The sequence below is a fragment of the Oratosquilla oratoria genome, chromosome 34 (assembly GCF_046742065.1).
Source record: "Oratosquilla oratoria isolate Oo_2021 chromosome 34, ASM4674206v1, whole genome shotgun sequence".
Lineage (NCBI taxonomy): Eukaryota > Metazoa > Arthropoda > Malacostraca > Stomatopoda > Squillidae > Oratosquilla > Oratosquilla oratoria.
Genome location: NC_134810.1, coordinates 10,388,867 through 10,414,964, shown reverse-complemented (window position 1 = coordinate 10,414,964; position 26,098 = coordinate 10,388,867). Strand labels below are relative to the sequence as shown.

At 40.6% G+C, this 26,098-nt stretch overlaps 1 protein-coding gene across 3 annotated transcripts in view; it reads left to right on the top strand.

The window, feature by feature from the left end:
* The window catches only part of LOC143018055 (uncharacterized), a 605,580-nt gene extending 592,644 nt beyond the window's left edge, over positions 1–12,936 (top strand). The window contains exons 7-17 of one of the 3 annotated variants that reach the window (XM_076173107.1): positions 4,285–4,420; positions 4,795–4,890; positions 5,326–5,887; positions 6,139–6,779; positions 8,125–8,335; positions 8,649–8,861; positions 9,339–9,431; positions 10,016–10,210; positions 10,561–10,656; positions 12,027–12,219; positions 12,608–12,936. In XM_076173107.1, the coding sequence (XP_076029222.1) occupies positions 4,285–4,420; positions 4,795–4,890; positions 5,326–5,887; positions 6,139–6,779; positions 8,125–8,335; positions 8,649–8,861; positions 9,339–9,431; positions 10,016–10,210; positions 10,561–10,656; positions 12,027–12,219; positions 12,608–12,791 (2,620 nt within the window). In that variant the 3' untranslated portion in view covers positions 12,792–12,936. Of the gene's footprint in view, positions 1–4,284; positions 4,421–4,794; positions 4,891–5,325; positions 5,888–6,138; positions 6,780–7,782; positions 8,336–8,648; positions 8,862–9,338; positions 9,432–10,015; positions 10,211–10,560; positions 10,657–12,026; positions 12,220–12,607 lie in introns of all 3 variants that reach the window. The other 2 variants (XM_076173105.1, XM_076173106.1) reach the window with 2 other exon arrangements.
* The last annotated feature ends 13,162 nt before the right edge of the window (positions 12,937–26,098 follow it).

The window sequence follows — 26,098 nt, the reverse complement described above, 5'->3', positions numbered from 1 at the left end:
GTGGAGGCCTCATGTGATCTCTAGGATGAACAGCAATACATAACTTCCTGCGGTGTGCCCAACGCTGACACGGCGGGAATGGACATAGACACGGAAATGTGGAAGGGGCAGCACAGCGCAGAAAATAGGGAAGATAAGAAAGACAAGTAGTGTGGGGGATAAACTTTGCCAATGAACACACACACACACACACACAAATTGTGCCAAGAATGATACACTGTTCCAAAAGTCTGATCGACATTTTTCTTATTAAAGCTTCTCTAAACTGAATAAATCCACTTAGAATTAACCAGAAAAAGTCGTATATGGAGTCGATAGTACCTGTTTTCTATGGAAATGGCGACCACGAAAATCATAGAGGGTTGACTTTGTTAACCTGATAAACCCTATACGTTTTGTTTATTGAAAGGCTTTGGAAAAATATGTTGGGAAAAGGAAAATTGTTTCAAAGACAATGGAGTCTAGATCGAATGAGAGCTCATCCCCATAGCTTAATAAAAACGCCTGTCGCCGACACACAGTGTAGAATGCATTACATTGTAGTAATGACTTGTTCATGTTGTGCGTACATCGTACAGTAATGTCTTCGAGGGCACCAACTGTACCAAAACCAAGATAACGGTGGTGGCAGTAAAAACGACAACGAAAAGCAAACAAAAACGTTCCAGTAAGAGAACTAAGACAGAAAAGAAGAAGAAGAAGTTATGACCTCAAGCAGCTTTTCCAAAGAGCAGGAACCGTCTGTCGGAGGCCACAGCGAACTCTTGAAGACCTCTTGCTAGCTCTTCAAGACAACTCTTCGGAGTGCTTCTTCTTCCCTCTTGCTCGGGGGCTGTGTAGAGATGAAGAGGGTCTCCTTCAAATGGATAATATCCTTCGAGGTAATATGACACAAGGTGGCTTTGGGTAGACCAAAAAGCAAAAAGCTAGAGGGGGGGGGGAAGAGAGAAAGAGAGAGGGGAGGGAAGGAGAGAGAGGGTCACACTGGTTACACTTCCTACTGCCGTTCAATTCGGGAAGGCTTTCGGGACGGGACCTTCCTGAAGATCCTGCCATGTGACCATTGCTCACAGCAGCCACATCTATTCTTTTCAGAACGTAGGGTGTAGAGGGGACACTGTTCATGAGCGTAATTTTCCTCTCGGTTGCATGCCACACGAGAATGGTAAATCCAAATATGGCTACCAAGCCAATTCCATGAGTATTTGACTCCAATCTCCAACAGTTATTATTCTTTCCTTTTGGAGTGGTTTCTATTAAGAATGAACACGGCCAACCCCTCCCAGGCGGAGAGAAAGAAGTGAGTCATCTCTTAGAACGCGACAAGACACTAGGTGCTTGAGCGTAAAGGGATCTTAATAGATCTGAAGGAAGTATATGGTATGGTCCACTTTTCCCTGGACTTATGTGATGAGAATAAGGTTACCTAGTTTGTACTGAGCGATGAGCAGCGTGGTGGATGGATGGACGGGGGGGGGGGGAATGGATGAAGTTGAGCTAATGCCGGGTCTTGTGGAGGGTCGAGGTTCAGAGTGTGGAAGGTGAGGAAGGCTAGCTGGGTCCTCCATAACTCAAATATATGAAATCCGCTCCATGGTTCAGGGAACCCCGAGGATTCATGAACCTTTTGCAGGATTTCAGTTGCACTGCGAGGTGGCTAGACATGAATGCCTCTGCTAGTACTTGGGAGTTTGAGATCTAATTGGTTTACTGCCACCATGCGCTGTCTCTTGGGGAAATAAGTGAAACTGTATTACAGAGTGTATTGTTAGCTTTAGTCCTCCTGGGTGACAAAGGCTGGCATCCTTATTCCCCTTGGTTGTTGATAACGGAATAGCGAAGTTGGTTTCCTGGGGCACGATAGAGGACTAGAGGTGCAGACAACATAGGAGGAGGAGGAGGAGGAGGAGGAGGAAGAAGAGGAGTTATCAGAGATACGAGAACGGTTTCCCCAAGACAGCAATGAGAATTATAGGAGCAAAAAAATATATAAGGATTTACGGAATAATAAAAAGGAGATGGAAAAACAGCACTTTGATTCAAAAGAATTCCTGCATCAGGACCTTTTGATATCACGAAAATAAGAAAAAAAATGGAGTATTGAGAATGGTGTGACAAAAATAATGGAAAGAAAGTGAAGATGTTAGCAGTTTAGCTTTTATTCTATCTGCCGCGATATTTCGAAATGATTCACCATTTCATTATAAACTCAGTTGCGAATGTTGACTTATACATACCCTGCTGTTGTACCAACTCAAGGAAGGTCTATCGACATCTTGCGCACCTCTGCATGACGTCATCTCGCTAGTGAATTTGGTGTCAACCTTCCAATTCTCTATCATTATTCAAATCTCGCTCTAATTGGGCTGTATTAACCGTTAAAGGCATTCTGCGTTAGTCGTCTCCTGCCATTTCATCTTTGTCGTGGTTTAACCTATTAGTATATTCAGTCCATCTTGATGATTCCACCCTTCCCTCCTGTCTTGCTTGTAATTGGCTCCGACGAACGCAAACGGATAACGAGATTTTGTACCTTGATTTAGGTTTGTCTGTGCTAAGGATAGGCAGTTTTCCCATTCACATAAAAAAAATCAGACAGATATACCAAACTAACTTGTTATTATTTGAATAGATATATTATACATCAAATAAACTTGATCTAAGTGTGCAGCAGTTTTGATACGACGTTCGGAGATTCTCGAACAAAAGAACCTCGCTTACAGGGAATTCAACGCTTTTCATAAACATTCAGATTGCTAAGCCGGGCACCCGTGGTTCAGTTGTCTTCGTTCCGTCGTCTCACGGTGTTTCATACAATGCGCTTATACTTTTTTGTTTTCAGCCAATGCACGTTGTAACGATAGCATAGGTCTTTGTTGACCTTCAGCCGCGAGCCCTGACATTAGAAGCGACTGAAATTCCTCCGATATGTAGATCAGATCTAACGTAGGTTATTTCTAGCCGCCGCTGCATTCATCTCTGCCCTTCCTCTGCTCCATGACACTTACCTGAACTTCAGTCTGACCCCAGCCGACATTTTCCGTTGACCTATGAAGGTTATCAGAATGTACAAGGGATGTGTTAAAAACACAGGAAATTCCGCTGTTGGCGTGGAATAATTTTAGCGTGTATTTGTTTGAGTGTATGCGTGACTGTTGTATACGTGTGTGCGTTTGTAGTTGTCTTTGTGTGCTTGTGTGCGTTTGTGTGTATCTGCGTTTGCGTGTACGTATGCGTGTGTATGTGTTTGAGTGTACGTGTGTGTTTGTGTGCATGTGTTTGCGTGTGCGTATGTGTTTTCGTGTATGTTTATCTGTGCATGTGAACGTGTGTTAATGTTTGTAATGGATATACCCTTTACGTGTATATACAACGTATCTTAAAATGAAGAAGCAAAACAGGGCTAAGTAGAAGTCACAAGCACGCCACAGTACCGCTAACTTTGACATTCCCGGTTCTCTTTGGGGTGAGGGAGGGGACGAGAGGGGAGTTGGAGGTGGGAGGCGGGACTAAGCCAGGAGGGGATATGGTGAGGAGAGGAGAGGCATGACACAGAGAACACAGAGTCCAGCCCAGATGAGGAGAATCTAATAGTCCCTACAAAATAACTTCCGGAGTCTGTAGTCGTCATCGTAACTCAGAGGTATAGCTGTAGTTTTAATAGTACTAAAGAGAATAAGTATCATGTAGTTATCAGTAAAGAATTGGTAATGGTACAGTCACGAACAAAAAATTTGACCCACTGTACAATTATCACAACCTCAGTATGATTTACTTTTGTCGAGTACGTATTTCCCATGTAGTATTTAGCTATTCCTTGAATGGATAAAAAAAAATGTCAGGCAAAGAATTTGAATTTTGTATCATGGAAAATCATGGGCGAGTCAAAGATTTTGCTTGCGTTCGAGTCGTTTGACAAACGTACAGTCAGCACTTCTACGCGAAGCCTTGTGAGTGACTAATTACAATGGCCGACAGTTTTCTGTGATCCATATTATAAGGCATTGATTTTACTGTCGCCAAAATTTAGAACACGTGCGTGCATGCCCCGACAAGCCTTGAACTACAATCTTTATTTATTTTTTTTTTTATATAACGTCCATGTGAAACCTATCTACCATGCCATCACTCTCATATCATATCTTCCTTCCCCATACCAGCGTACGTGACGACAGTACCATTCAAGTCCACTCTTTATTTTATGTTTTTTTTTTATATAACGTCCATGTGAAGCCTATCTACCATGTCATCACTCTCATATCATATCTTCCTTCCCCATACCAGCGTACGTGACGACAGTACCATTCAAGTCCACTTTGACTGTCGTTGGCTGAGTCGACAGAATCTTCGTCGGGCGACGCTGGAAGTCCCCGAAGACACATTGCTCTACGTAGGCGGTATGCCTGGAAGGTCCTTCGAGGTGAGTACACACGTACCTACTGCGTCTTCTCTATGACAATAGATGATACAATGAGTGAATTTCTTCTTGACTTGTCGCCATACCCAATGTTTATTCTTCACGCCCCACTTATCTCTCTCTCTGTTCCTCTCTCTCTCTCTCTCGACCAATCATTTCACGGTGGAATATACTTCCGTCCATTTCCCGATCCTTATCTCGATCCTGATCCGTCACCTGCTTTCTCTCCTATCTCTACTTCGTCCATCCTCTTCCTCCTTTCTCCTTATCTTCCACCCTCACCTTCCTCCTCTTCCTTTCCTCGTCTGCATTCGTTTCATCTTCTTTACAATATTTCCAACCCGGTGTTCACGGTGTTTCCTATTTTTGGAATTCAGGGTGAAATTGAGCAGTTCACAATTAGTCGGTCTCCTGACGCCGTAACGCAACAGTGTAAGGCCGAGCCAGTGCCCTTCATCGACACCACGCTGCAGGTAAGGACCAAAGTAGTAGCAGCAGTAGAAGCAGAAGTAGAAGTAGAAGTAGTAGTAGTAGTAGTAGTAGTAGTAGTAGTAGTAGTAGTAGTAGTAGTAGAAGTAGTGTAGTAGTAGTAGCAGTAGTAGTAGTAGTAGTAGTAGTAGTAGCATTAGTTGTTGTAGCGGTGAAAGGCGTCGCAGTGGTAGTTCTACTTGCCGTAGCACTTTTCATAATATCAAGAACAGCAAAAGAAAATGACAATATCATTCAGAGTACTGTGCCTCTAGTCTGGAGAAGAAAAACGTTTGGTACATAATTTTGACGTTTCCTCATCGTGATATAGTCCTCTCTTTGTATAACGTTGCAGCGAATTGTATCCCTAATAATTGGATACCGACTTCGTCGATCACTAGTAGGAGACCAATGTTCACGTTCCTTTTTCTTCCCACTAGGAATTCGGTAGACCCACGGGTTCTGCCCCGCTGGCTAGCGAGGGCGAGGACAGCTACTATTACGAATACAGTAGCAGCTGGGACCTGGACGACTTCGATTGGGGAGTGGATGAAAATGGAGGAGGAGGAGGAGGAGGAGGAGGAGAAGGAGGAGGAGGAGAAGGAGAAGGTGGTGGTGAAGGTGGTGGAGGAGAAGAGAATGGCGTGGGACGCAGCGTAAAGCCCACAAAAGAAGACCCCACGAAAGGCGACCCCACGGCACCCACACCCACATCCTCAACATCAACAACAACAACAACAACGACGACGAAGCCAGTAGTCGCGACAACGGTGGTCGGATCGAAGGACGACGACGACGACGACGACGACACGGAGAACGACGTCAGGAAGATCGAGCTGACGATCGAAGGGTCAGGTCAAGGTCAGGACGTCTTCGCTGATGATGAGGACGGCCGGCAGGTGCTCGACAGCGGCCTCCCGGAGGAGTTCGGAGATTTGGAGGAGGATGGAGACCTTGGCATCGAGGAGGACTGGTCTTCGTCGGGAGACGACGACACACTTGGTAAGTTTCTATTCTAATAATAGATACACACGTGGGTGTGCGCGCGCGCGCGTGTGTGTGCGTGCGTGTATACATGTGTGTATTTTACTAGTCTTTTTCCTTTGCGTGTTAACATTGTGTTTTAAACATATTCAAATTTTTTAGCGTTCGTTCGAAGTCACGTGTCCTTGAATTCGACGATAAATATTTCGTTAGCTATTGAACCTGAGGACCTAGGAGTGCTGAAATAAGAATCTTCCCTCTCCCTGCAGCGCTGATCTGGTCTTCTTGGTCTGACTGTTCAGTGTCCTGCGGAGGAGGGATGCGTACCCGCAGTGGCCTCTGCCCTCAGCACCTCCACCACGAGGACTGTGTCTGGAGGGACCGGACTCAGGCCCAGGCGTGCAACCTCCATCCCTGCAACGGTGACCACGGAGGCGCGAGTCCTGGAGGAGAGAGAAGCTCTTCGGACGGCGGCCCGAGCTGGGAAGGGCATGAGGTGGACCTCATGCTGGAGGTCGTGACAGCGACTCAGCGGTACATCACCTCGACCACAACACAACAAATTCCTTTGATCCTGGAGCCTCGAGCACCGAACACCTCGAGCACCACCACCACGACGTCGACCACCACCCCGAGGCCCACCACCACCACTATCATCACCACCACCACTCTCTTGTCTCCGCTTCCCTCCGTCACCCCGTCGCCGAGTCCTCCGCTTCCTCTAAGACCCCCTTGGCTCTTCGAGGACCCTGAGCCAACAGTGACCCCACCGCCAGCATTCCAGTCCAGCATGATGACCCCGACACTGGCACCTCCGACACTGGCACCTCGACCCTTCGTTCCTGTCCAGCCTTCGTCAGTCCGACCCTTCCGACCTATGAAGAAGCCCACGCTGTCCACCTTGTGGGAGGTAGGTGGTCTGACCTTGCTTTAGAGTATCTCGAACTCAATGCTCAATGTGCCAAGCTATGCGTAAAGCCTTCTGGAAAGTTGGTCCCACTTTGCCTGGGGGGGGGGGAAGGTGAAGGGATTTTGGAGAACCCTGTAGCGCAGTGGGATTACTCCCCTGAGATTTAATTCTTACAGATGGAACGCTTTCTCCTTCCCGTTCAAAAGGGAGCTGGTACAAAAAGACTTCAGGGGAAGCGTGTATGCATGGGAACAGATTCTTTGATAAGGAATGTGTTTAATCTTCTGCCATTGCATGATACCCCGTCTGCATTAGAATGCAATGTAATATAAAAAGAACACACACACACACACACACACACACATACAAAAAAGTCTAGATAAAATGAGATATGAAGACGGGACACCACGAGCATAGCTTACCTTCCCGTAAAATACAACCAGGTAAACACACACACACACACACACACACACACACACACACACACACACACACACACACACACACACACACACACACACACACACACACACACACACACACACACAAAGTATACGGGGAATGACAACCACGTTTCACTTGCACTACAGTACCTCCTATGATCCTCCCACCAAACTGGCATAGCAGACCTACTTTACTTAAAAGCCTTCACATAGCCTTGGCCTTGCACATAAAAAATCGTTCATAAATCTAATGATTAATACCTGCCTTATATCTCTGCCATACTAATCTTGCAAATATGAAGTTATCTAATGTGCATGTTTGTTGTTAACCTGTTTTCAAAACACAACTGCAAACGCCCCAGCCGTAGGACGAGGACCGATTAGTCCATGGTACGACTTCCTTATGTAGAGAAGGAGGAGGAGTTCCCTAGGTCAAGGATTATTTAGTGAGGTTCCTCCTCCTGGATCATTTGAGGGCGTTTGCAGTCGTGATTTGAGAAAAAAGTTGGGGATCCGCCGAAGGAGAGTTGGACTAACCTGAATGTTTTTCCATGTACCAGCTGAGTCCCTCCCCATCCCCAACACCGCAGCGCTCCTCCTCCACCACCACCACTCCTGCCTCCACCATCACCACCACCATCACCAGCATAAAGGGCTCGGAAGCGTCCATCGCTCCCACAATAACCACCACCACTACCACACCTTTGATCAAGGTGGACCCATCTTCCAGGACAGATGATAACAACAATAATGAGACTATAACATCTAAAAACATCACCACGTCTGAGACCAGTGCCATTATCACCGCCACTACCACCACCACCACCACTAGCGAAGCCAGTCCTTCGATCAACACGACCACATATACCTCCTCCACCTCCCCATCGCCTTCCCTCCTTCAGGATCCGGATCGCAGTCTCAACGAGGTCTTTCCGCCTCACGCCGGAGGCTCACCGCACCAACTAGCTCCTTGGACGCCACCAGGGCCTTGGTCTCCTAAGTCTCCGTCGCCCTACCACATCTACCACAGTCGCCACCACCACCACAGTACCGGCTCACAGCATCAACTCTCCCCGCAACATCAAATTTCGTTCCATCATCGGCACCAACATGGTAAGTAAAACGTATATATACGTTTACATTTCGGCGTGTGTGTGTGTGTGTGTGTGTGTGTGTGTGTGTGTGTGTGTGTGTGTGTGTGTGTGTGTGTGTGTGTGTGTGTGTGTGTGTGTGTGTGTGTGTGTGTGTGTGTGTGAGTGTGTGTGTGAGCGCGAGCACAGGCGTAGTAAATCTCAAAATTATCGTCAAGGTACCCGTGCAAGACAGATATTCCTGAGAGTATGAAAGTAATGAATCGGCACTGACCGTGCCAGGTCGATACTCAAATAGCTTCTTGGGCGTAAACCGTTCCTCGTTCACTTTGCAGGCCTACCTGACAGTTCCTACCGAGAGTGCTTCCCGGGTTGCTTGCACGACGGTGTCTGCCTACGAGCAGGTGTCTGCCGGTGCCGGCCAGGTTGGTACGGTAGAAGGTGCGAAGTTGCCGTCTGCTACCCACCGTGTATGAACGGAGGTACCTGCGTACGGCCGGACACCTGCTCCTGTACCACCGAGTACACAGGGCCTCAGTGTCAATTTGGTGAGTTTTGGAGGCTGAGTAAGGAGCTCTGCCCCCTTTGTTGTTGTTGTTGTAGTTGTCATGCTACGTCATGCACTTTGATGTGACACTTGCCTTTGACTGACGGGTGGTTGGTCACCATTTGCCACTGCTACACTCTTTTCTTATTTTCATTTGAAACTTAGAGAAATATTGTTGTAGATGTATTAGCTTTGCTTTGAACAATTATTTTCTTAGCTATAGTTGTATTGCACACCCGTTCTTTTGATTTTGTATTTAGTATTTCCGTACGTCTAAACGTTAATCATTTCACCACTACCGCTTCTATTACCACCTCCACTACTCTAAAACCCAAGTTGCACACACTCCCTTACACCAATACTACCACCACCACCTTTCACACCGTAACCACAGCCCTCATTCTGTAAGACCCAGGTTCGCCTGAACTTCCCTCTGATATAAGCAATGTCACGTAGTTGCCTGCCTTCTTGTTGTCAGCTGTGTGCAGTCCACGTTGTCAAAACGGAGGAACCTGCGTTGTGCCCGGTGTCTGCGCATGCCCACCGCTCACCTTCCCACCCACCTGCACACGTAAGCACACAGATGGCAAGGAGGGAGAGGAAAGGAAGGGCAAGAGTAATAGAGGAGGAACCATCATGAATGTCGCAAGGGTGATGCTGTGTGTGTGTGTGTGTGTGTGTGTGTGTGTGTGTGTGTGTGTGTGTGTGTGTGTGTGTGTGTGTGTGTGTGTGTGTGTGTGTGTGTGTGTGTGTGTGTGTGTGTGTGTGTGTGTGTGTGTGTGTGTGTGTGTGTGTGTGTGTGTGTGTGTGTGTGTGTGTGTGTGTGTGTGTTATTTATACTGTGAACTCCATGACATCCAGCATAAGATGTACCTGTAGTTTTGGGGACCATGTATTTGTAAAAGCGGCGATTCTTTACTTAAAGGCAAGTTCTTAAGTGTAATTATTCTTACTAGTGCTTCGTGTACCTATTAATGAAACTTGTCACTACTGAAGATGTTAACCTGAATTTTTAACCTTTCGTGACATTTCATGAAAATATATTTTCCTGTGATTAGGGTGATGGCATGAAGATGGAAGTTACACCACAGTTACCTCAACACAAAAACTACTTCTCGTCCTCCTTTAACAACAGTTTACTTTGTTCTTCTGCAGGAGGAGGCTGCTGGATGACCTGTCTTCACGGGGGCACCTGCGTGGGTCGAAACAAGTGCTCATGTCCTTCGGGTTGGGGGGGTCTACGGTGCCAAGTGCCACGATGCCGGAGTGCCTGCAGAAACGGAGGCCGTTGCCTGGCACCCAACACCTGTTCCTGTACGCCAGGTTACACGGGAAGAACCTGCGAAACACGTAAGTTTCTTTCTTTTCTTTCTTTTTTCAATGAAATTTATTCTCTCTTCTCGTCTTCGACTCGGAGCCTGATCCAGTAAATTCGAACTTGCGGGGTTGGGGAGGGGGAGGAGGGAAGTAGAGACTACAGCTGATTGCGCTCACATTTGGTTACACGCCATATCCTCCCCCCCTCCCCGCCTCAGATTTCAAAATAAAAATCTCAAAATTGAAAAAATTGAATATACTTTTTGTGAGTGTCATCCCTGCCAACATTACTGTTCGCTCGGAGGGTGATGGTATATGACGGATTCCGGCGGATTCTGACGGAGACGGCAATCTTCACTTGATCTCTTTTGGTTCCTCTGCAGCTCTGTGTGACCCTCCCTGCGTCAATGGTGGGACTTGTGTGCGACCGTACTACTGTCAGTGCCCCGCGGGAACGCAAGGAGCCCTCTGTCAGAACTGTAAGTATATCTGAGTGTGTTGTCACACCTAAACACTCTCTCCCCAGTAACCCTCTTTCGATTTAGTTTAGATAATACCGAACTCTTTTACTAAGATGAAGTTTGGCCGGAGTGGGGCGTTCAACGATTTTTTATCCCGAGTCAGTAACTTCCCCCATCCATCCACCCACCCACCCTGTTGTCAGCTAAATGAAACCACTTGGCTTTAACCAAAATGAAATAAGTACAGGGCGTGGGTAGAGAGAAAAGGAGCGTTAGATTCTTTCTTAGATAATGGGCTCACCTTACACTCGCCTTGATTTGACCGAGTACAGATTATCTTCCCCGATGTACTTCCCTCATACAGCCCCGTGTACACAGGTTATACATTTCTAACTTTATTTTATTTTCATTATTTCCAAATTTCAAATGTAAACGTAGGTATTTCATCGTGAATACAGACACTATGACCAAGAGAATTTTTGTCTCGTGCTAAATCTTTGCAAGGTAGATGTAAACAGTGTAGGAGGCGAAAGAACACTTACGAGACTAGAAGAATTACAGGAGATAGGAAAGATGGAGAGAAGAGGAGGAGAAAGAAAAGAAGAGAAGAAAAGAGGAAAAAATAAAAGGAAAAGAGGGAAGAAGTAAGGGAAGGACGAAGGTAGAGAAGGAAAGAGTAAAGAAGAGAAAAAAAGAGGAAGGAAGAAGAGGAAAGAGGAAGGGAGAGAAGAAAAGAGGAAAAGAAAGAAAAAGGAAGGACGAGAATGAAAGAGGAAGTAAGAGAACGAAAGGGGAAGGAAGAGGAGGGAAGAGGGAGGAAGAGGAGGAAAGAGGGAGGGAAAGAAGGAAAGAGGAAGGAAGAGGAGAAGAGAGAGAGGGTGAGGAGAGAGAAATAAAGAAGGAAGAAGGAAGGAAGAAAAGGAAAGGAGGGGAAGAAGGAATGGAGAATGAAAAGATCATTGTATAGGATAAGAATGTGGAATGGAAGAATGTCCACACAGTTGGTTAGCAAAACATACAGAACTAGCTTTTAAGTCTCCACTCCCTAATCTACAAATTTTGTGTCTCGGTCATGTCACTCCATAGGCACACAAGCACACACACGCACACAAACAAACATATGTGGACTCTTGCTTATGTTTTATTGCCACATCCCTCACCTCCAACATACACCATAACATCTCCCGAAGACAAACGAGACATCACCCACCCAACATTAAACCCCGTACATGCAACCGTCACATAGGAAACACGTAGCACATGACACTTCACTGTCCTACGCTCAATCACGCCTGACGGCTATACCACATCTCTTCAGTGAGTGACTTGACTGAACCGCTGGCCGTTGGGGCAACGGATCAGTAACATGTTTTCTGTTCTTGTTGCAGTCGTCTGCCCAGGGGGCTGCGGACACGCCGGCCGTTGCATCGGTCCTGGAGAATGCCGATGTGGCAGAGGGTGGGGTGGCCCCACCTGCACAGACCCACAATGCAACCCACCTTGCCTCAACGGTGGCACCTGCACGGCTCCCAACACCTGCACCTGTCCGAAGGGTTTCACCGGATCTTGCTGTCAGAACAAGTGAGTAATTTATATACATACATTCATATATATATATATATGTATATATATGTATATATATATATATATTTATATATATATATATAACCTTATTTTGCATTATTGTCTCTACATAGTTAGGGAGGATGGAGTCAACCGTTTACAAAAAATAAACGGAAAACGTCATATTTTCCTTTAAACGCTTAATCGGATGAAAGGTCCCTCTAGGCTGCATGAAACCCTCTGGCAATGGCCAGACTAAATGTTTAAACATCTTAAGAATCCGTCACAGTGCCAATGTTGGGAACTTAAAAAGAATAATAAATAAATAGATAAATAAATAAATAAATAAAATATATATATCCCCCAATCTTTTTAACGACACTTGTCGTTTTGTTTCACCTGACAGGAAGTGCGTCTACAAGCCTCACCAGGTGGCCTACAGCCGCAGTTACCGCAAGGTGGTGCCCCAGAGGGTAGAGACACAGTGCGGTGCCTGGGGTTGGAAAACCTGTACCTCAGTCCGCCACATCTACCAAACGGTGCGACACACTTTCTACAAGACCATCTATTCCTGCGTCTCGCCTCCATGAGATTTGGCCCTGACTGCGGCTCCACAGACCACGCCGCAGCCGCAGGAGCCGCAGCCACAACGCCGTCAGGGGCAGGACGCATCACAACGGCCCCCAACCCCGCCGCCTCCAACAATGACACCCTTATATCTCCTGCAGTAGCCTGCGCATGCGCATGCGCATGCATCAGTGTGCGGGATGATGTGAACTCCGGTAGGATCGCGCTTGTGGTGTTGCGAAGAGACAATTGTGTCTGTTGTGGGATGCAGCAGCGTGTGTCCGTTCTCAAGGAAAGAGAGAAAAAGATACACTCCAACCCACCAGATATGAAAGGCTAAGGGGCACGGGGAAGAGAGTTGGTGGAACTAAATCCCACGAAACAGTAACTTAATAAACTATGGAAACTGCCAAATACAGCTTCAACGCAGACCAGTACTAATGAAAGTAGTCCTTGCTTGGAATATGCGCGGCTCTCTAGCAGCGGTGATGCACACGCCGGTATTGGGAGAGGAAAAAGAGGAGGAGGAGGAGGAGGACGAGAACGAATCAAGTTCCTGGGGCGCAGGCGAGCCTCCAGAATGCCGAGTCTTTAAGACAACTGAGGGTGATGGGTGGATAGGGAAGACACTCTGAAACTATGTCCGCTAGCCCCTATGTAGAATGAATGTCAATCGTAGCTGGGAAACTAAAAAAGAAATAATAGTAATGGGTCTGTGCTTAGTTTTCATTCGCTTCCTTGATTCCCAGCCTTTGGAGTTTTTGACGTTGTAAAAATTGCTGTGGTCCCTGGTGCAATAATACATATGTATATATATATATATATATATATATATATATATATATATATATATATATATATATATATATATATATATGTATATATATACATATGTATATATATATATATATATATACATATATATACATATACAGTATATATATATATATATATATATATATATATATATATATATATATAATACTCCTGTGACAGTATGATCATACTAGCACTAAACCTACACTACGCCATCATCAAATTGATTCCTACAAAACACCAGGAGTCTCTCCATTTCGATCAGATTGCGGACGCTCTGAAGCACAACGATATCACACATCACCGACGGTAAACTCGCCCGATCAGACCCACAGATCCCTTCAGTATCATTCGCTCAACCTTCAGCACGATTTACCTCCCATTCGTCGGTACACACTGATGATAACAGATGCAAACTTGCCTTCAGTTGAGCGCACCTGTTTTCGTGAACGTCTCAAATAACCTCTGCCATTGGCCTTTGCCTTCAGTGGAGACGTGTTGATCAAGAAAATATTGATCACTTTTGCAGCCTTATATCACTCAGTCCTGATGAACAGAAAGTACGAGCGTTTGATTTCTCGGCACCTTGCCACCTGACCTGCTCGTCCTCGTCAACCTCCCTCTCGCTATTACGTCTGGCAGTATCTACCCACTTTGGTCACATCCTCAGGCTTATGTACGAATATGCCCAAGACGACACCCGCAAATCTACCACACTCTTTAAGCCGGTACTCTCTCTAAACCGGCCAACTCTGTGATCCGGCATCCCTGTTCGCACCACGCGCTTACCACCCAAGTTCCACTATCGTTACATCTTCAGCATCATCACCTCTGTGAGCACCGTTACACCATCAAGGTCCCCATAACCTCAGTAAACACACGTAATACCACGAAAACCTTTAAACCACACCTTGCAGGGCATCACTGGGACAAAATCTGTGGAGGGCAGGTTCCTCACAAACACACACACACACTTCCATGGGATGACATGTGTTTATTTGTATGTACTTTATATGTAGGATAAAAGGAATATATTAACTCTTACAAGTCTTTTTTTCCCTCACACTGCTGCGAAGAAATCGCATACAAAAATCAATTACCTCATTTCTTAGATGACTTACAAAAAAGTACAATACACTTTTTTAAGACATACCAGAGTGCATCAATGGCGTCAATCCTGATGAAGGCAACAAAGGTTTCACTGAAACATACGAAGTTGGCCGATTTTACCTAAACTTGACCCAGATGGAGAAAGTATGCACAAGGGCCGCACCTTTGCCCTGAGAGATGTCCGAGTGAAATCTACAGGTTTTATGGCCATCCAGTTGTTGGCAAGATGGTCATGAATCGGAGCACGTTGTCGAAATGATTCCCAGTAAATCCCAAGTGACCCATGGAGTTCGACTTAGTCCGCGAGGTCGGCCGACCTGACTCAGTCTTGCTCTAGAAAGAGGCATGGCAAGGACACCGTGAAATAGGCGTGCACGTGTCGTCCCTGGAGCCAAACTTGAGACTTAGGGTGTCTTTCATTTCATTTTAGGGCTCTGCCTCCTGTGCAGTCTGCACTTTTGTTTACAGACATTGATAATAAACCAAAATAAATTCTGTTCAAATTTCAGAAACTGGACATAAAACTTCTGTATTCACAAAAAAAAAAAAAAAATTGCGAGAAAGCTGATGTGTTTGTATGTTTGTGTGTACATGCACCTGTGTAGATATATATGTGAATGTGCGTGTATTTACCCAATTGTAGTATACAGGAAAGGAACAATGCTCATTAGGTCCCGTCTCCTATTCTCTAATTTTCTAACATACCTAGAGTCAAATTCATGACAGCTCAAATTTAATATATATCTTTGATTTCCAATTATCATGTTTAGATTTGAACTCGTGTATTTTTCTAGTTTGGGTTATATCACCATATAAGCTATTCCACATATTTTTGCATCTATTTGGGAAACCATATTTCATCCCTTAGATATGTGGTCTTTTGTAGCTTCCTCCCATGACCTCTTAAATCCCCCACATCTTTCATCAGATCTCTTCTGTCAATGCAATCTTTCCCCTTTAGTGACCTAATTACTGTAATCATATCACCTCTTTCTCTTCGAGCTTTCAAAGTTGGCAGACCCACTACTTTTAGTCTCTCCTCATATTGTTTAGCTGCCAGGGTAGAATGGGGACCAGCGTGGTTGCTGCCCTTTGTAATCTCTCAATATTGCGTATATCCTTCACTCTGTGTGAGGACCATACTACCGACGCATATTCCAGTATTGGATGCATCAGGGTTTCTATGAGTTTTCCCATTTCTTCATCCATACAGTGGAACTCCACTTTGATATTCTGCAGTAGTCTGTATGTCTCTCCCACTATCCTACTGATATGTCTGTCAGGTGACAGGTTGTCTTTTATCGACACTCCCAAGACTCCTCTTTTGCTTTAAAATAGCATTTTGCCGCTATTGCCCATTTCCAGTACTTTGCATTTTTCTGTATTGAACTTCATTTCCCATTCTTGGCTCCAGGCAATAATAGTATCTAGATATTTTTGCAATAGTCTACTATCTGTAAACATGTTGGCATAGCTTGTTTCTTTCATCACGTCATTAGCATAGACAAAATACATTATTGGTGCAAGCACTGAACCTTATGGAACTTAGCTCATTACTGCTGTCCTTTACTACTGTCTTCATGTATTTAAAAAAAATCATCCTTTCTAGTAGTTTGTCACTCAGTCTTCTAACGTGATCCAATGTCCACATAAGTCCACTGTGAAGTACTTTATCAAATGCCTCCTCTAGGTGTAGGTATACGCAGTTCACCCGCCCCCTCTCTTGCAGCACATCAACCACTCTCGAGTAAAAACTTAAAATGTTCGACATACACGATTCGGATCTGATGCCAAACTAAGTGTCTGTCAGAATGTTGATCTCTTCAAGATATTGTGTCTATCGATCTTTCACGATCCTTTCACATAATTTCACTGCTGTGCTGGTTAGTGATACTGACCTATAATTTAGTGGTATGTTCTTGTTTCCACCTTTGTGAACTGGCACCAAGTTTGCCCTTTTCCAATCAAGCGGCACAATGCCTTCTTTCAATGAACATGTAGTAAGACAGTGGATTTTGTTCACTAGTTGTTCCCTACATTCTTCGAGTACCCAGTTTGAAATCCCGTCTGGTCCTTAAGATTTTGTCACGTCCATTGATCCAAAGAGATTGAGCATTTATCTTCTACATTTATATCTGTTCAATCTGGGTTTTTTGCTCCCTTCGCTTTTCTCCAAAAAATTGCGCTCTTTCGTGAAAGCTGATTGAAAACTTTCATTCATTATTTCTGCCTGAGTTGAGGCTTCTTCAAAGACCTCACCACCTACTATTAACTTGGTGGTTTCTTCCCTGTCTCAATTTACCATTTATAAACCTGTAAAACAGTTTTGGTTCATCTTTGCATTTATCTACTACATCTCTTTCAAAATTGCTTTCTTCCTCCCTGCGAGTTCTTATATAGTCATTCCTAGCTTCCCTTTTTTTTTTTTTTTTCAATCTCACACTTCTTTGTTAAACCAGTCCTGTTTCTGCTTCTTCCTTTCTCTAGTCTTTGGCACATATTTGTTCACTCCTCCATTGTAAATGTCAAGAAATACTTCCCATTTCCTCCTTATTCCTGTGGTATTCATGAATTCCTCCCAGTTTGCTTCTTCAAAGAATTTTTTCAATCCTAAGTAATCTGCTTTTCCAAAATTGAATCTCTCTTGCCTATTTGATTTATTCGTTGTCTCCATTTCCTCATCCTCCCACTGAAATTCAATTGTATCATGGTCTTTTTTTTCCTATTGGGCAAAGGTAGTTCAAGGAGCTGATGATGTCTGGCTCTACTTGGGAAGAAATTATAAGTGGAGTCCCACAGGGTTTAGTTTGGCTCTGATAATGTTTGCTATATATGTAAATGACATAGATGAAGGTGTAGAATGTTACATGAACTTCTTTGCAGATGGCACAAAACTACTAAAGAAAGTATGGAAAAATAATGTGAATCGCTACAGAGAGACCTGAACAAGGTCTGGGAATGAAGTGAAAAGTGGGAAGTGAACTTCAACATTAAGAAATGTAGTATAATGGATTTTGGAAAAAATAGAAAAAAATATCAGGACAATATAAAATCTGTACAAAGTAAAGAAAATTGGTTCTGAAAAGGACCTAGGAGTAATTATTTTTCATCAAAGACATGTCCCCAGACAAGCAGATAAACAAAATAGTCAGAGAAACCTACAATTTACTAAGGTCAGTAAAGGTGGTTCTTAATTACTTGGATGAGGTAATGGTAAAGAAAATACTTGCCATGCTAGTGAGGCCAAGATTGGAGTATGCTGTGACACTATTGACACCCAGTACAAAGAAATAATATAAGAAAAATAGAAAAAATACAAAGAGCAACAACAAAGATGGTCCCAACACTTTCAAAATTGACATACAAACAAAGATTGATTAAACTGGAACGACCAACCGTGGAACAAAGAAAAATAAGAGGAGATCTATTGGTCATTTACAGAACCATGAAAGACATGAAAGTCCTTGCCAGAGAAGACTTAGATTGGGATAGAAGAAACACAAGGGGACATGAAAAGAAACTCAAAAAGAATAATTATAGAAGATATCTGGGAAAAAAATCCACAGAGATTGATGGATATCTGGAACAAATTGGACAAAACAATAGTGTGTGCAAGCACCATACAAGAATTTAAGAACAAACTAGATGTGGCACGACACAAAGACAGATCACCATAAGCATAGCTCCCCTTCCCATATACTACAACTATGTAAATACACATACACCCACATATGCATATATACATGCATACTAACTGAGCTCAAACTAAAAGAGAAACTTTATCTGGGAAGAAATGAAAAATACAGAGAAGGAAGACTAATGTATAACAAAACAGATTTTGGGAAACTCAGAAAATTCTTTTAAAAAGTTATTTAGGAAAACTTATTTAATGAAAAAACATAGGTGGAAAAGAAATGGATGATATTAAAAGAAACCTATAACAAAGGAGTGGATGAATATGCACCAAAACAAAAACAGGAAAAGTCATTAAGTGCTGGTACAAAAGAAATGTAGTTAGGCAAAAGACATAAGAGACAAAGCTTGGATAAGATGGGGGAAAAATGAGTAAGTGGCAAATATATAGCAAACTAAGAAATGAATATGTACAAATATGCTGGGAAGAAAAACGAAATTATGAAAAAGACATAATAAAAAATGTATGGATCAACCTAAATTATTCTATAAATATGTAAATGGAAAATTAAAAAATTAAAAATAAAAAGTGAAACTACATCAAGGTAATACAGAATATATAGAAGATATTGAAAAGGCTAAAATTATGAACAAACATTTCAAATCTGTATTCACAAAAGAAAATACACATAAATACAATTGGGATGAAGGAAAGGGAGAAAGATCCCTCCAATGAAATAAATAGTTGTGACACAGAAAGAAATAAGGGACCAAATAATAAACCTTGATATAAGAAAAATTAAACAGCCTAGACAAAATTACAAACTGGATACTAAAAGAATGTACAGATGAACTAACAGACAAAATATATAAGATAATAGACTGCTCACTCAAGGTTAATAGATATAATGCAAGAAAGGGACAGATAGGCAGATTGAGCTTTCCTGGATTTACAAAAGGCATTTGATAAAACACTACACAAAAAACTATTGAGAAAAATCGAAATAACAGGTGTACAAGGAAAATTATTGTAATGGATGGGAGATTTCTTGCATGGGAGAAAAATGAGAGTGGTGCTTAGAGATAAAAACTTGACCAGGGAAGAAACGATAAGTGGAGTCCCACAGGGTTTAGTATTGGCTCTGATAATGTTTGCTATATATATAAATGATATGGATGAAGGTGTGGAATGTTATATGAACTTTGCAGATGATGCAAAACTACTAAAGAAAGCAGGTACAGAAAAAGACTGTGAATCACAACAGAGAGACCTGGACAAAGTCTGGGAATGGAGCCAAAAGTGGGAAGTACTTCAACATTAAGAAATGTAGTATAACAGAGTTTGGAAAAAGTAAAAAAGAATATCAGGACAATATAAAATATGTACAAAGGAAGTAAAGAATGCTCTGACAGGGACCTAGGAATAATTATCACCAAAGACATGTCACCAAACAAGCAGATAAACAAAATAGTCAGAGAAACCTACAATTTACTAAGATCAATCAAGGTGGCTTTTAATTACTTGGATGAAGTAATAGTTAAAAAATATTAGTCACACTGATAAGACTAAGATTTGAGTACACTGCAACACTATGGACACCCAGTACAAAAAAGGATATAAGGAAATAGAAAGAATACAAAGAGCAACGACAAAGATGGCCCCAACACTTTCAAAATTGACATACAAAGATTGTCTAAACTGGAACTACCAATCCTGGAACAAAGAAGAGAAAGAGAAGATCTATTGGCCATTTACAGAATCATAAAAGTCATGGAAGTCTTTGACAGAGAAGATTTATTAAAGTGGGATAAAAGAAAAACAAGGTGACATGAAAAGAAACTCAAAAAGGATAGTTATAGAAGAGATCTGAAGAAAAAAAAAATCACACAGTGTTGCATGTCTGAAACCAACTGGATGAAACAATAGAGTGCATAAACACTATACAAGAATTTAAGAACAAACTAGAGGCTGCAAGATACAAAGATGGGTCATTACGTACATAGCTCCCATTCCTGTATAATACTAGGTAAAATATATATTATATTTATACTATATATATATATATATATATATATATATATATATATACATATACATACACACATACATACAGAGTAATCTTGATGTCAGAAAATCGCATGGACCAGATGAAATAGCAAACTGGATTTTGAAAGAATGTAGAAATGAACTGGCAGACAAAATACATAGCATAATAAACAGTTCCTTGAAAGAAGGAAAAGTTCCAGAAGATTGGAAAAAAGCAAATATAGTACCTATATATACAGGAGGTAATAAAGAAGACCCTACCAACTATAGACCAGTCTCTCTAACAAGTACAATAGCAAAAATTTGTGAAAGAATTGTCAAAAGTAGATGGGTAAAATATTTAGATAAAAAAAAAAAACCTGCTAAATCCAAGGTAATTTGGATTCAGACAAGGACGATCATGCGTCACCAATTTGATATGTTTCTATTCAAGGCTAATAGATATAATACAAGAAAGAGATGGATGGGCTAATTGTGCATTTCTAGACCTAAAAAAAGCTTTTGACAAAGTACCACATAAGAAGTTGCTTAATTAGAAACTGAAGGAGGAATACAGGGCAAACTGCTTAAATGGATGGAAGACTTTTTGCAAGAAAGAAAAATGAGAGTAGTGATAAGAGACAAACACTCAAAATGGGATGAAGTAATAAGCGGTGTTCCACAATGAACAGTTCTGGCCCCAATAATGTTTGCTATGTATATTAATGATATGGATGAAGGAATTGAAAGCTATATGAGCTTCTTTGCAGATGATGCAAAACTATTGAAAAAAGTGAACACGGAAGATTGTGAATCACTACAGAATAATCTAAATAAAGTAAAGGAATGGAGTAGCAAGTGGGAGATGGAGTTCAATACAAAAAAGTGTAGTATAATGGAATTTGGAAAAAGCAAAAACAGAATAACAGGATCATATAAATTGGGAGAAGAAGGAATAAAAAAAGTAGAAAATGAGAAGGACCTGGGAGTCATTGTTATGAATAATATGTCACCTGAGGAACATATAAATAAGATTTTTGGAGAAACTTATAATTCAATAAGAATAATCAAAGTTGCATTTACATAACTGGATGAAGAAATGGTGAAGAAAATTCTAATCACTCTGATAATACCAAGATTGGAATATGCAGCAATGATATGGTCACCAAGTAAAAAAAAAATGTATATAAAAGATTTGAAAGAATACAAAGAGCAATTACAAAATTGGCACCAACACTCTCAAAACTATCATATGAAGAGAGACTAGCAAAACTTGAACTACAGAAACTAGAGCAAAGAAGAGAGAGAGGAGATTTGATAGCTATTTACAGAATCATGAAAGGCATAGAAATTACTGATAGAGAGAATCTGATAAAATGGGATGATAGAAATACAAGAGGACACAGAAAGAAGATAAAAAAAGACAGCTATAGAAGAGATCTGAAAAATACCAGCTTTCTTCACAGAGTAATAGACAGTTGGAACAAGTTAGATGAGAAAGTGGTGTGTGCAAAAACAATACATGAATTTAAAATATATATATATATATATATATATATATATATATATATATATATATATATATATATATATTGCTGAATAATCACACCTAGGAAACCGGATAAAAGAACTAGAATTCTCAAGTGCTTTCATGATATTTCACATCTTCAGGGGAATACAAAGGAAAAAAGGTACACATCTTTCCCTGAAGATGTGAAATATCACAAAAGTGCTTGGAAATTTGAGTTTTTTCTGGTTTCCTTTGTGGTTATTCAGCAATTTATTGGATCACATGGTTTTGTGATCTTTTTGCATATACAGTATATATATATATATATATATATATATATATATATATATATGTATATATATATATATATATACTTATATATATATATATATATATTATATATATGTATATATATATATATGTATATATATACTTATATATATGTATTTATGTGTGTGTATATATATATATATATATATATATGTGTGTGTGTGTATATGTATATATATATATATATATACATATATATGTATATATATTATATATGTATATATATGTGTATATATATATATATATATATATATATATGTATATATATATGTATATTATATATATATATATATATATATATATATATATATATATATATATATGTATTTACCTAGTTGTATTTACCTAGTTGTATTTTACGGGAAGGGGAGCTATGCTCGTGGGGTCCCGTCTTCATTTCTCATTTTATCTAAACAATTTTTAAATTCATGTATTGTTTTTGCACACACCACTTTCTCATCTAACTTGTTCCAACTGTCTATTACTCTGTGAGGAAAGCTGTTCTTTTTCAAATCTCTTCTATAGCTGTCTTTTTTTATTTTCTTTCCGTGTCCTCTTGTATTTCTGTCATCCCATTTTATCAGATTCTCTCTATCAGTAATTTCTATGCCTTTCATGATTCTGTAAATAGCTATCAAATCTCCTCTCTCTCTTCTTTGCTCTAGTGTCTGTAGTTCAAGTTTTTGTAGTCTCTCTTCATATGATAGTTTTGAGAGTGTTGGTGCCAGTTTTGTAATTGCTCTTTGTATTCTTTCAAGTTTTTTTATACATTTTTTTGTACTTGGTGACCATATCGTTGCTGCATATTCCAATCTTGGTCTTATCAGGGTGATTAGGATTTTCCTCACCATTTCTTCATCCAGGTATGTAAATGCCACTTTGATTGTTCTTATTAAATTATAAGTTTCTCCAAAAATCTTATTTATATGTTTCTCAGGTGACATATTATTCATAACAATGACTCCCAGGTCCTTCTCATTTTCTACTTTTTTTATTCCTTCTTCTCCCAAATGATATGATCCTGTTATTCTGTTTTTGCTTTTTCCAAATTCCATTATACTACACTTTTTGGTGTTGAACTCCATCTCCCACTTCCTACTCCATTCCTGTACTTTATTTAGATCTCTCTGTAGTGATTCACAATCTTCTTCAGTTTTCACTCTTTTCAGTAGTTTTGCATCGTCTGCAAAGAAGCTCATATAGCTTTCAATTCCTTCATCCATATCATTAATATATATAGCAAACATTATTGGGGCCAGAACTGTTCCCTGCGGGACACCGCTTATTACTTCATTCCATTTTGAGTGCTGGTTTCTTATCACTACTCTCATTTTTCTTTCTTGCAAAAAGTCTTCCATCCAATTTAGTAATTTACCTTGTATTCCTCCTTCATATTCTAGTTTCTTAAGTAACTTCTTATGTGGTACTTTGTCAAAAGCTTTTTTTTAGGTCTAGAAATGCACAATCAGCCCATCCATCTCTTTCTTGTATTATATCTATTAGCCTTGAATAGAAACATATTAAATTGGTGACGCATGATCGTCCTTGTCTGAATCCAAATTGCCTTGGATTTAGTACGTTGTTTTTTTCCAAGTATTTTACCCATCTATTTTTGATAATTCTTTCACAAATTTTTGCTATTGTACTTGTTAGAGAGACTGGTCTATAGTTGGTAGGTTCTTCTTTATTTCCTCCTTTATATATAGGTACTATATTTGCTTTTTTCCAATCTTCTGGAACTTTTCCTTCTTTCAAGGAACTGCTTATTATGCTATGTATTTTGTCTGCCAGTTCATTCCTGCATTCTTTCAGAATCCAGTTTGCTATTTCATCTGGTCCATGCGATTTTCTGACATCAAGATTACTCAAGTGTATCAATATTTCATTCTTTGATACTTCTATTTCTTCTGTAGGGGGGACTTTCTCTTTCCATTCAATCTCTTCAGGTTGTATGTTCTCCCTTGTAAACACTGATTTAAAATGTTTGTTCATAATTTCCGCCATTTCCATTTCCTCAGTGTATTCAACTCCCCCTTGTCTTAATTTCTCCAAGTCCTGTTTGTTTTTCAGTTTATTGTTTACAAATCTGTAGAATAGTTTTGGTTGATCTTTACATTTTTCTATGACGTCTTTTTCATATTTTCTCTTTTCCTCTCTGCACGTTTGTACATATTCATTTCTATAACCGGTATATATTTTCCATTTTTCAGGTCTTCTGTCTTTTTTCCATCTGGTCCAGGCTTTGTCTCTTTTGTCTTTTAACTCCCTACAACTTTTGTTGTACCAGCATTTTACATATTCTTTTTCTTGTTTTTGTCTTGGGACATACTTTTCCACTCCTTTTTTGTAAATTTTTGTCAAAATATTCCATTTCTTTTCCACTGATGTTTCTTCTTTGTATATTTCTTCCCAGTTTTCTTGTTGAAAGAATTCTCTTATTTTATCAAAGTTTGTTTTTTCATACATCATTCTTCCTTTTCTATATTGTTCATTTCTTTTCATATATTTTTCTTCATTAATTTCCAGTTCAATCAATATGTGGTCACTTTTACCTATTGGTGTTTTATATTCAATCTTGTCCACTATTCTAGGTTCAGATGTAATTAATAAGTCTAGTCTCAATGGTTCTTCTTCATTTCTATACCTAGTGTTCTCCTGTATCCATTGTGTCATTGTGTGGTCAATAATCATCTCAAGTAGAGCGTTTCCCCATGAGTCGTCTCCACCCTTTACTGTCATTTCTTCCCAGCAGATTTCTTTGCAATTAAAGTCGCCCATCATAACTATTCTTCCTCCATCTTCCATTATTTTATTTAATGTTATCTTTGTGTCCTCTAACATACTTTTATGTTCACTCTCCTCCCATGAGGCTGTTTTTGGAGGCACATAATTTATCACAAATTTTCTGCTCTTCTTATCTCTGTCTTCCACTTCTATCATAATCATCTCTACTGTATTCTTTCCATATATGACACCTTTCACGTTTATATCCTTCTTAGTCAGGAACATAACTCCACCCCCTTGCTTTTTCTCTCTGTTTCTAATCCAATAATTGTATGCATCATGTCCTACACTGTTGGGTGGTAGTGGGCCTTTTAATTTTGTTTCTACAACTCCCATTATGTCCGGTTCTTTTTCCTTCAAATAATCATTCAGCTCATTCAATCCTGTTATTAATCCATCTATATTTGTATAAGACACTCTTAGTTTTCTGCCACTTCCATTGTGTTCTCTGTTTCCCTTATGTTTTTCTTTTGTATGTCGAACTTCCTTAGTTTCATGTTCACTACTCTCCAATAGAATCTCTCTTTCTCTGACTCCGTTCTGTTCTCGTTTTTTGCCTTAGCTTCCAGTCTTTTCTGCTTTTCTTCCTCTCTTTCCTCTTTATTCATTTCCCTTTTTATCCATATCTTTTTATATTGTTCACTTGTTGCTAGTTTCCCTGTTTTGGATAAGATATTCTCTGCCGTTGTTTGTGACTTGAATTTAATCTTAATTGGTCTGGTCTTGTCTGTGCTATACTTTCCGAGTCTAAATTTCTCTTCGATTTGTTTCATAATTTCTGGTTCATCTTCCTGAACTGATTCTAGTAATTGGCTTACTTTTTCATTTTCCTCTTTGATTCTTGTGGTTCTATCTGTGTTGTGTTTCTCTTCCATTCCTAATATAATTATACATTTCTTCTTGTCTGCTAAATCTCTTACTATATTCTCCTTTTGTCTCATCACTTTAATAACTGAGTCTTCAGTATGTTCTTTCAATTGCTGTTTGACTATGTCAGTGAATGAAACCATATTTCCTTCTTGGGTTGTTTTCCAATTCTTAGTTTCTTTAGCTATTGTCTCTCTGTTTTCTTTACTATTCTTCTTCAATTCCTCATTCTCCATCTTTACTTCTCTTAACTG